The sequence below is a fragment of the Rattus norvegicus genome, chromosome 11 (assembly GCF_021556685.1).
Source record: "Rattus norvegicus strain SHRSP/BbbUtx chromosome 11, alternate assembly SHRSP_T2T, whole genome shotgun sequence".
Classification (NCBI taxonomy): domain Eukaryota; kingdom Metazoa; phylum Chordata; class Mammalia; order Rodentia; family Muridae; genus Rattus; species Rattus norvegicus.
This window is the reverse complement of record NC_141544.1, coordinates 98,384,089-98,396,350: the sequence shown is the minus strand read 5'-3', so window position 1 is coordinate 98,396,350 and position 12,262 is coordinate 98,384,089. Positions and strand designations below refer to the sequence as shown.

Sequence of the window (12,262 nt, the reverse complement as noted above, 5' to 3'; positions counted from 1 at the left end):
TTCCATGAGTTCCCTACAAAGAGCTTGTCATAAAGAGGGCTTACTCAACATTAGAAGAGCTATTAACATATGTATTAAAAGTCATCTTTTCTCTGGGCCTCTTATTGGAGTTTCTCTGTGTGGGCATGTTCCTTAAGAAGGAAGTGGGTGGACAAGAGCGCACTGGGTACAATTTGTGTATTTGCAAGTGCAAGCAGAGGCTTTCACTGAGGGAGAACATATGTTTCTGGGGCTCCATCTGTGCAAAAAGCTCGGCATCCTGAAGTACTAAGGATAAAAAAAAAAAAAGACTTTTTGAATACTTCTATTTCATCTTTCATCGTCTGTGAACATTTGAAACAGTGTAACTGACCCTAATTAACTAGAAGTGCTACTCACAGCCCGAGAAGCTCCCAGCTGCACCTGTCCTAAGGGCAGCTCCTCCCACAATCCTTCGGGAGCCCAGTGTACGTGGGGCTTCCGAGGACGTGCTCGCCCAGGGCCTGAGCGCGCCGGCTTTGCAGGAGCCACGCCTCTGTCCCCTGCGGGCCTGGGTCCCTGAGGGGCGGGGCGGGGCGGGGCGGGGCGGGGCGGGGCGGGGCGGGGCGGGGTGGGGCGAGGCGGAGCTTGCGGCGGGGCAGGGCGGGGTTTGCGGCCAGTCCCTGCGCCTCTGCGGCTCTGCGGGCAGGTCCTGGCAGTCCTTTCCTGGTCACCTTGCGGACGCCATGGCGATCCCAGGCTCACTGGGCGAGTGTGGTTACATCCGGACCGTGCTGGGCCAGCAGATCCTGGGTCACCTGGACAGCTCCAGCCTGGCCTTGCCCTCCGAGGCCAGGCTGAGGCTAGCGGGCAGCAGCGGCCGCGGCGACCCGGTGGCCCGGAGCCAGCGGATCCAGGAGCAGGTGCAGCAAACCCTGGCTCGCCGGGGCCGGAGCTCTGTAGTCGGCGGTAAGTCGAGCCCCACCCGCGGTGTTAGTCGTAGCTCTCAGCGGTGCGGACTTGTGTCCGCCCGCCCACCTGTTGCTCACCTTCCCTTTTCGGACTCGTCGTTGGTCGCTTTCGAACAGGCTTCCTCCTTAACCTTTGGTTCAGGTCTACGGTTTTCCAATGTTAATTACACAATTGTCCGTATTAATGAATTCGATCCGTCGGAGTTCTAGTCTAGATTCTAAAAGCACTTTGAAATTTTATGCAGACTTTGGTATGTGAGATTGTTCTGGAGAAAAGCGCTTTTGGCTTTTATTTAGCTGTTTTAGAGTTTAGGACTCTCCGTAAATATTTTTAGACAGAAACCAAACCCTGAAAGCCCTGCGGCTCCTCTATCCTCTAAATTGAGGTTACCTCTCCCAAGTACTTGAGGAGTACTCTGTATCTGCAGTGAGTATTTGATCTGCGACTGAACAAACTGGGCGAGTCGGCTTTGGGCCTGGGAGCAACCTCAACACCCTGCGGAGGATAAGGAGGAGGAAGGAGACTTTGGCCAGGCTGAAGGTAGCTCCGCCTGCCCACCTCACACCCACACACCAGCACCAGCACCAGCACCAACAGATGCGTGGGTGCAGAACCGTCCTCATTAAAAAAAAAAAAAAAAATCAACCCCCACCACACAGACTAGTTGACAGAAGTGTGGTCGATCAGAAAGATCATCAGAAGCTTTGGCAAAGGTGGTTACCATTAGGAATAATGCTTCTGTGCCAACGTGTGGATTCCAAGTAGCAGAGTCTGTGAGGCTGTACTCTTTAGTTTGTCTAAAGGTTAAGGCAGTTGATGTTTGCATAGTTGAAGAGTAAAGAGGTGTCTAACGATTGTAAGCTCATGTAACTGAATGCCTATAATGTCCCTCATTAGGCTGTATGGTTCGCACCTTATATTACCTTTTTAAAATGAGCTGTGAATTGGTTTTTTCTTTCTCTTTTCATATATGTAGATATAGGTATGATTTTTAAGATACACCCTCCAACTTCCTGTCTCTGCCTTCCATGTGCTAGAATTGCAGCCATGAGCCACCTGGGTTTTCTGTGTATCTAAGCTTAGAGACAAGGGAACTGAGCAAATAAATAAGCCAAGATTCCAGGTAGAAAGTAGCAGAGGTGGTATATAAAAGCCAAAATGTGGAGTTTTAAACTGATCATTAATTACGGCATTAAGTGTTTGATTACAAACACAGAATGATTACTTGGAAACCAAGCTTCCCTGTAATGAAGCTAAGGAAAACTAAGGACGTTCTAAGAGCATGGGAAGGTTTACACAGGAAAGAACGGCTTTAGTCCCTGGTGAGAAAAAAAAAAACCCAAAAAACAAAATTTAGGGTCAGGAATGTGGCGCAGAACTCCAGGATGACTGAGCCAGTGCCTGGCTAATACTGGCTAATCCTGCCATTGCATCCTGTAGTGTAAAGAGTCTCATGCCCAGTGCTAGCCTGGAACTAAAAGCCTTCTTACTTATCCTGTAAGGGTGGCCAGCCCAGAATAACAAGCAGGCATCAACTAGTAAAGAAATGGGGCGGGGGTGGGGTCCAGTGTGGGCAGGAGGAACTGGGGAGCTTTGATAAGCAACTATTATATGGCAGATTGTCATCTCCAATCTCATGTGTCTCCATTTCATTATGTCCTTAAATGAAATTGGAAAGGTAGATGAGCTAAATAAGGTGATCCGTTTCAAATGGGAGGCATATGTCTGTCAACAGTTGTATGATGAGGGTCCAAGCCCCTCAAAATTGGTGTCTCCTCTCTACGAAATAATACAGGAGCTGTTTGGTTAATTCGACCACTGCCACTGAATGTGTTCTTTATCAAGGGGCATCACTCAGGTGCTGAATTAAACACACATTGGTAACAGGAAGTTTAAACCCAAGGAAACGCAGTCCTGAATCAAAAGCCCTAAGTACCCAGAAAACAGCAAGGGTGTCATAGAGCATTCAATGCTAAACAGAATTTTGACAATCTGGAGGAACTGTGATACTCACTCCTCACCCCAACCCCACACTCTGAAACTAGAATTGTTCAATCTCAGAAATGTGTTAGGATTGTGCACTGAAGTAAGCTGGAGATGTGTTACTGTAGAAGAGGTGAGCGTGAATAGCGTAGCCGAGTGACGTGGGAGAACAAAGGCACAGCCTTGGTGCTTCTGTTCAGCTGAACAGTTCTTCCAACTAAGGGATAAAGCTCCGAGCTATTTTTGATTACAACCGAGCTCTTCGGCAGGCTACACAGAAGTGCAGCTTAGGCGAGGGTAAAGTATCAGACCCCTACTCTGAAAGGAAGTCAGCTCCCATGTACCCTGGAGCAGTGACAGAGGTGACTCCCACCTGTTTAATCGAAGCACTTTGAAGGTGTCTGGGACTCTGGGTGACTGTATTGCTCTTTCATTTTCCTTATATCCTTGTCCTGTCTGAGGTGCAGAAACCCAGCAATGCTGAAACAGTGCTGATCTGGAAAGAGTGACCTGATGTTACTGCCCTTAGCCCCAGTTCCCTGGAGAATTCTGGATTGTTGACATACCAGAAAGGATGAGGCAGCAGACAGGCTGCTGAGAGATTTGTGGTTAATACCCTGTAAGGCTCTTTCACCCTCCCTGTCTTCCTTAAGGTGTATGTTTTCACTCTAAGTCACTCACTGACTTTGGTATCATTTTAAACTGCTGAATATTTTAAAGTCAGTTTTATCTCTTAGGTCCCAAAGGTGTGTATGTGTGTGGCTGTTGTTATAAAATATGCATGTGTTTTATCAAAATTTAAAATCTTAGAAAAGTCAGAATGAAACATTTAAAAGTGGCAAAGAAAGATAGTAAAGATGGCCAAAAAAAAAAAAAAAAGAAACAAAAACCCTACTCTACTGTAAAACGATGTCTTACTTTATTACATTGTCTTTCTAGTGCCTGACTAGGAAGAAATGCACAATGGGTTATATTCCAACTCACTTTACATGGTCTTTGAGGACCTACCATAAGAGCTCCAACCATGCTTGTTACTCACATGATCTCCTGATGAAGCCACTATCATCAGCACTGGAGATTAGAGTGGATTCTGGAGAGGGGACTACAGATCTATTCTGGGCTTCAAATGGTGCAGTTAACAAAAGCCATGTGTACGCTGGGGATTTAGCTCAGTGGTAGAGCGCTTACCTAGGAAGCGCAAGGCCCTGGGTTCGGTCCCCAGCTCCGGAAAAAAAAGAACCAAAAAAACAAAACAAAACAAAAGCCATGTGTAGTGACTCATGCTGTAATCCCAGCACTGAGGTGTCTGGGGCAGGAGGATGGCTGTGAGTTTAGGACGAGCCTAGTCTATAGCATAAAACCCTGTTCGTAAAACACAGGCTGTTAACAGGTGATGCTACGAAGAGAAATTATTTCATAATCGTCATCTTAGTTGCCAATAATAGACATGCCCTTTTAGAGACGTAAAATAAAAGCTTTTAATGATTTTTTAACTAGACTAGAAATTTCAATTTTAATGTAAACTAAAGTAACTGAAGATAAGATAGCACAAAGCTTTGCCCTGTTAGACTCCTATGCTAGAGGGTATTACAGAATGAGTCACTCTTGAGCCAGAGGATTAGTCAGTAGGTAGAAGGAAACAGGAGGGAGGAGTCAGTGGCAGGGCTGCAGCTCATGCTGCTCTGAAAGTGAGTGTCATTCAGACCTCAGGGTGCAGTGACTTGCACGTTATCCCATAGCACACTTTCATTCAAATTGGTAAATTTTTTTTTATGTGAGAGTTTTCTGCTTTTACAAACTTCTGGTTATACTCTGTCAAAATAAAATACCAACAAAATGAGGGCTAGAAAAGAACGAACTTCTCAAATGGGAAGAACACATCCTCTGTGGGTAAAGGGCTGTGTGGGAGAATGCTCCCTGCAGAGCCAGCGGAACTGAGAGAAACCAAAGATCCAGGCACGGTCATAGGATTTGATTAAAGCACTGTTCCTTAGAGCAGGAACTACCTTAAGGAAAAGACCTGACTGATGTCAGAGTCGCCCTGGGCTAGTGTGCTGTTGTCATGGGAACAGTAGGCCAGCTTTAGAACTGATTAGTCGAGCTATTTGTGGCTCATTGGTGCCCTCTCTTACGTATCCTTCTCTGACGTATCCTTCTCTGACGTATCCTTCTCTGACGTATCCTTCTCTGACGTATCCTTCTCTGACGTATCCTTTTGTGTATCAATTTTAAAACTATTTTCTCATGTATTAAAATAAGACTTGCTTTATTTTATCTTCATATTGCTCAACATTGACATTGATATGGAATTTAATAAGAAATATATGACTCAAACACCTGATTTGATTAATGCGATCTACAATGAGAGGGGTTGCCTCCCGCTCAGATGATCTTCAAGATACTCAAATTATTTAATTCTGAGATAAATGTAGACTTCTATTTTGTGTATATATCCAAATGTTTTTACATACAAGCCCCATGTTCCTCTTTGGAAAGGGAACACTAAGTATCACCAACAAGACTGGATATAGATCCTGAGTTAAGATTTTTTTTTTTAATATCTTTGTGCCAAAGTAACCCCTTCCCTTCAGTTCACTAAATTAAGAATAAATCATGTATAAGGTTTCCTTTATAATAGACCAGTAGTTCTCAACCTGTGGGTTGCGACTGCCTTAGAGGCTGCATAGCAGATCATCCTACTTACCAGAGATTTACAAAATCACAGTTATGAACTAGCAATGGAATAACTTCGTGGTTGGGGGTCACCACACATGAGGAACTGTATTAAAGGGTCGCAGCATTGGGAAGGTTGTGACGGATATAAGAGAAACATTAAAAAAAAACTATTGTATGTCTTTTGTATGTTGGATATGGGGCTTCAAAGTATACATTTAAATGTTTCCAGACCAGATTGGCAGCTTAGTACGTAGGCCTAAATAAAAGTATTTAAAAATACTCTGCAGCATTTAAAAACACACTGTATCATTACCACTGAAAGAAAGCACATACTTTCTGAAATATAGCTTTAACTATAATAATGTTAGCTGACCCAAGCAATAATATCCAAATTCTATAATTTTATCATTTCCAGAATTTCAAAGAAAAATCATTGCATGTTAGACTTAGTATCACATCAATTTACTGAATCTTGTAAGACTATAAGACTTTATACTTTTTAAAATTTATTTTTCTTGGATATTTACATTTCAGATGTTATCCCCTTTCTGCCCTCTCCCATATCCCCTCCAACCTCCCCCTGCCTCTATGAGGATGCTCCCACTCCCACTTACCCACTCCCGCCTCAACACCCTGGCATTACCCTACAATGGGGAAATGAGCCTTCACAGGACTAAGGGATTTTCCTCCTACTGATGCTGGGCAATGCCATCCTCTGCTACATATGCGGCTGGAGCCATGGGTCCCTTCATGTGTATTCATTGGTGGGTGGTTTAGTCCGTGGGAGCTCTGGTGGGGTCTGATTGGTTGATATTGTTGTTCTTCCTATGTCATTGCAAATGCCTTCAGCTCCTTCAGTCTTTTCTCCAACTCCTCCATTGCGGTCCCCTTGTTCAGTCCAATGGTTAGCTGCAGCCACCTTCATCTGTATCGGTAGGGCTCTTAAAGAGCTTCCTAGGAGACACCCATATCTGGCTCTTGTCAGCAAGCACTTCTTGGCATCAGCAGTAGTGACTGGATTTGGTGGCTGCATATGAGATGGATCCCTAGGAGGGGCAGTCTCTGGATGGCCTCTTCTTCAGTTCCTGCTCCACTCTTTGTACCTGTATTTCCTCCCTTGAGTATTTTGTTTTCCCTTCTAAGAAAAATGAAGCCTCCATATTTGGTCTTCCTTCTTCTTGGGCTTCATATGATCTGTGATTTTTTTTTCTTAGGTTTCCAACCTTCTGAACTAATATCCACTTATCACTGAATGCATACCATGTGTGTTCTTTTGTGACTGGGTTACCTCACTCAGGATATTTTCTAGTTCTATCCATTTACCTAAAAATTTCATGAAGTCATTGTTTTTAATAGCTGAGTAGTATTCCAGTGTGTAGATGTACCACATTTTCTGTATCAATTCCTCAGCTGAAGGGCAACTGGGTTCTTTCCAGCTTCTGGCTATTATAAATAAGGCTCCTATGAACACAGTGGAGCATGTGTCCTTGTTATATGTTGGAGCATCTTTTGGGGATATGCCCAAGAAAGGTATAGCTGGGTCCTCAGGTAGTGCAATGTCCAATTTTCTGAGGAACCTCCAGACTGATTTCCAGAGTGGTTGTACCAGTCTGCAATCCCACCAACAATGGAGGAGTGTTCCTCTTTCTCCACATCCTCGCCAGCATCTGCTGTCGCCAGAGTTTTTGATCTTAGCCATTCTGACTGGTGTGAAGTGGAATCTTAGGATTGTTTTGATTTGCATTTCCTTGATGACTAAGGATGTTGAACATTTCTGTAGATATTTCTCAGCCATTCAGTATTCCTTAGTTGAGAATTCTTTGTTTAGCTCTGTACCCCATTTTTCAATAGGATTATTTAACTCTCTGGCATCTAACTTCTTGAGTTCTTTGTATCTATTAGATATTAGCCCTCTATCAGATGTAGGATTGGTAAAGATATTTCCCCAGGTTGTTGGTTGCTGTTTTGTCCTATTGACAGTGTCCTTTGTCTTACAGAAGCTTTGCAATTTTATGAGGTCCCATTGTCCATTCTTGATCTTAGAGCATAGGCCATTGGTGTTCTGTTAAGGAAATTTTCCCCAGTGCCCACGTGTTCTTAGCTCTTTCCCACTTTTTCTTCTGTTAGTTTGAGTGTATCTGGTTTGATGTGGAGGTCCTTGATCCCTTCAGACTTAAGCTTTGTACAGGGTGATAAGAATAGCTCGATTTGCATTCTTCTACATGCCGACCTCCAGTTGAACCAGCACCATTTGTTGAAATGCTTTCTTTTTTCCACTGGATGGTTTTAGTTCCTTTGTCAAAGATCAAGTGACCATAGGTGTGAGGGTTCATTTCTGGGTCTTCAATTCTGTTCCACTGATCTACCTGCTTGTCCCCTTACCAATACCATGCAGTTTTTATCATGATTTCTGTAATAGAGCTGTTTTATGCTCTGGGTGTTTTTCATGCAAGAGAGTCCTGCACCACGTGCATGCAGTGCCCACAGAGGCCAAAAGGGGGCATCAGATTCTTTGAGAAACTTGTGAACTACCCTGTGGATATTGGTAATCAGACTTGGGTTTTCTGAAAGAACAGCTCTTCTTGCCCATAAAGCCATTTCTCCAGTCTCAGATTGCCGATTTGTCGTCGTCGTCGTTGTTGTTGTTGTTGTTGTTGTTGTTGTTGTTGTTGTTGTTGTGGTTGTTTTGCTTTGTTTTTTGCTTTATAAATTGAAGGATAGAAACAAATGAACATTTTTCTTGATAGATAAAACACATTCATTATAGAGTAACAAAAGACCAAAGGTATACGTACAAGTCATACAGATAAGAAATCAACAAGTACATATTATCCAAATATAGACTCAGCCTCGACAAAAATATCAGTTTTCCTGATTCCTCAGTGAGAGTTCTCTACATTTTGTAGAAAGCAGTTTCCCTTCTTCACCATGTACCCAGAAACACAGAGTAGGGTTGATGTTTGATTACCTGCCATCCATCTAAGACCAGGACATACACGCCTCCTGACCTCCTGGCAACCTAGGAGATTGCGCTGACCTAATCTGTGTGGGGAGGCTATTTTGGATGTCTGAGTGACACGACTGCAGAACATTAACTTGCCAGGTTGCTGCAGGACTGTCTGAGAAGTGTAGTATGAGATACGATTCTTTGTGTACAGGAGGAAAAGTCCACTTTGTGATAAGAACCTCTTGCTGCCCTGATCTGCCCTTCTCTGTTTTCCATGCAGTAAAGTGAAGATTCTAAAATCCCTCTTTTTTTCCTGCAATGCCTTTGAGTTTCGGCCACAGGAGTAGAATCTGTTTTCCTCCTGGCATTCCAAGTTCTCTTTGATGTGATGCCTGCAAATTGTCACCACCACGTCCTCAGCAAACACACACAGTTTATCTTCTTATTCCCAGGCCTCTGGAACCCTCCCCACCTTTCTCTCTGCCTGGCTAACAGTTCAGTTGTGTCACTCTGTAGGTGGCCTTCCCCCATTCCTCTCTTCTTGCACATACTGGAGATGGGGATTTTAAGTGCTAGTTAAAGAATCTGGTAATTGTAAATCTTAAAAGGTTTCAGCATGAAAGAAACATAAAAATGCGAACTTCCTGTTTGGCTTATAAGGAATATTTAAAGAAAAAAAGAGCAGTTCTGCTCAGTAAAGTGAGAAGGTCAGCCCCAGCCAATGAAAAGCTGAGAAATATAATGGGTTGAGATTCCTCATTTTAAAAAACCATATTGAAGAATTGTAATTGTTTTTGATCTGAACGTTTCAGTGGACTCTGGCTTGGCATTTCACACAGGATGGCCTCTAGCCCGGAAGGTGGAGGAGATGATGTCCTTGCATCCTGAGCAGCGGGGACTTTTGGGACACAGCACAGGAATGCAGCCAGCTCAGCAAAGGAAAAAAAAAACAAAAAACAGAACAACAACAACAAAAAAAACCTGTAGTTTTTGTTTTCAGCTTTTTTGTGATAGCTGGCCAGGAACTCAGTCTGTGTAGACAGGTTGGCCTCAAACTTACATATCTGCCTGTCTTTGCATCGACCTCAGAAATGCTTGGATTACTGGCATGCCACCATGCCCAGCTCTCTTGTCTCTCTTTCCTAAGGGCAGGAGCAGCTCAGTAACAACTGCTTCCGTCTTCAAACTAATATCCGGACCATGCTTAGTTTTCTCTTGTGAGGTGAGGTTTTCTCGATGAGGTGAGCCAGGATGAACTGTAAATTCTGGACTCTAGTCATCCTCCCAGTTCAATCTACAGACACAGGCCATCACACCCAGTCCCACATCATCTCTCTGGAGTCTTCAGAAAAATACAGCCACAATAGTCAGTCAGGCAGCTAAGATTCCAAGTGAATCTTCATAGTCATAGTTCCAAAAAGCACCACGAAGCTACTTCAGGTGGTGGGGGTGGCAGATAGAAATGGTGTTGACATCGGGCAGCAGTCAGATAACTTATTGCTGATATTAGACCATTGCTTGAAGGTAAAATGAATATACTGTGGTTTTTATTGGGCTGTTGCTTTAAGGCAGTCTGACATTGTTTGGTCTAAGTTGAAGTCATTAGTTCAAATGTTCCTCCTACTTCATCCTCCCTAGTAGCTTATTCACCATACTCATCTTTAAATTATTTCAGAAAACAAAAGCAAAACAAACAGTAAATCTCATGTGGTTGTTTAATTAGGATAACCGCCACGTGTTCATGTTTGAATGCTTAGTTCCTAGTTTGGAAGTGTTTGGGGGAAGGATTAGGAGGTGTGGCCTGTTGGAGGAGGTGTGTCATTAGAGGTGGGCTCTAAGAAGTCAGACTCCCATACTAGGCCAGCCTCTCCTTTCTCTCTGCTTCTATCGTATGAATAAGATGTAAGTCTCAGCTGTTGCTCTAGTGCCATGCCTGTCACCATGCTTCTCGCCATAATGATCGTGGACTCACCCTCTGACACTGTAAGAAAGCCTCCAGTTGGTCTTTTTTTCTATAAGCTGTCTTGGACTTGGCGTCTGTCTCATCACCAATAGTAAAGTTAATAGTAAGTAAAACATCTAGTTTCTTATTCATCAGCTAATTAATACTTATTTGCCTGTACAGACTCTATAGGAAGTTTCTGTTTCGTTGGGGATAGGAGGAATATGGGCTTTCTTCATTTCACCTCCCGTAGGCCCTTCAGGCTCAAAGCTGTTTGTGTTATCCTATGTCTATACCGCTAGTCTCCAGTCCTAAGCCAGTATAACCTTTACACCTGCCTCCTAGTTGTCTGCTCTGTGGACTGGACCAGGGAGTGAGGGGGAATAGCTAGCCTAGGCAGGAGCCATGCCCTTGAGAGTACCCTTAAGACCTCTCCTAAATTGAAGAAATTCCTTTCCCGGGCTGGAGAGGTGGCTCAGCGGTTAAGAGCACTGACTGCTCTTCCAGAGGTCCTGAGTTCAAATCCCAGCAACCACATGGTGGCTCACAACCATCTGTAATGGGATCTGATGCCCTCCTCTGGTGTGTCTGCAGACAGCTACAGTGTACTCATATATAATAAATAAATAAATCTTTAAAAAAAAAAAAAAAGAAATTCCTTTCCCTCATTCAGTGGTAAAGGCACTGAAGACACAGCATCCTGAGAAGTTCCCTTAATCATTTGGGGACCGTGATACAAGGCACACTAGCATTTGTGGCTTGAATGCAAAACAGAAATTTTGACATAGCAGATGTGAAATAAAGTTAAGATTTTATTTTTAAAAATAATATTTAATATTAGCCCGAGAATTAAGGCTGAGAGAGAAAGCAAGGTGCTCACATGGAGGTAAGATGCCTAAGAGCATAGAGCTGGGAAGTGAGACACACCCAGGTGTGGGTACAGGCCCCTCAAGGGAAAGTCATGGCTGTTTTAGCATTAGCCACCTGTGCCATTCTAGGGGTTCTGTGGAGGCAGAATCTCACAAAGTTGTAGAGAAGGCCTCCCCTTTTACAACTAACTGACATAAATGTCTCCAGAGATAGGATTATGATCTGATAATGTAAAACCAAAAGCCAGCAGGGCTGCACATGGCATTTAATATATGTCTTTTGCCTGCCAGTGGAGTTTCTGCTGAGATTCCCAGGAACTGTAGGACGATGGCTGGGAAGTCTTTCATTGAGTTACTAATTGCACTGGGTTCTTCCTTCTTCAATGGCAGGCAAGCGGCTTCAATGAATTCCTGAATTCCTCTCCTTTTCCAGGCCTCAAAATTTCAGTGTCTTGAAAGCGACAGGTACAAGCCTGCAGGTGCCTCTCCTCAGGAACCAGACAAAAGTGCTTGATTGGCATCAGGAAATAGGGACACATGTATAAATATAATCCAAATGGATTCAAACTGTTCAGCTATTCTGGGATCAACAATCTTCTTTCTCCCTTCAAGTAATTTGTGAATGATTATTAGTCTTTTGAAATGTAAACATTTAAACCCTCTGTTGGAAAAGGTTCCATCATATTGAGAGGGACTGATTCTGTTGCTCTCAGCATCTCTCTTGAGGCTCTCAGGATAGTTGAATGTCTTTCTTCCTCACTTGTGCAAAAGAAACGCGCTCCAGGACAAAAGTAAAAAATAGGAAAAGACATTACCTAGGCTTTAGAAGTCTTTTTTCTCCCCCATTTAAGAGGTTACAAAACAAATGCCAAGAGAAAGCTAAAGAGGCAGGAGAGGGAGGACTAGTACTGTCTT

At 43.6% G+C, this 12,262-nt stretch overlaps 1 protein-coding gene across 2 annotated transcripts in view; it reads left to right on the top strand.

Annotated features, from left to right (window-relative positions):
• The first annotated feature begins 667 nt into the window (after positions 1-667).
• Positions 668-12,262, top strand: part of Pkp2 (plakophilin 2) — a 65,826-nt gene continuing 54,231 nt past the window's right edge. Inside the window, exon 1 of one of the 2 annotated variants that reach the window (NM_001100499.1) lies at positions 668-927. In NM_001100499.1, the coding sequence (NP_001093969.1) occupies positions 705-927 (223 nt within the window). In that variant the 5' untranslated portion in view covers positions 668-704. The remainder of the gene's footprint in view (positions 928-12,262) is intronic. The other variant, XM_087575634.1, reaches the window with a different exon arrangement.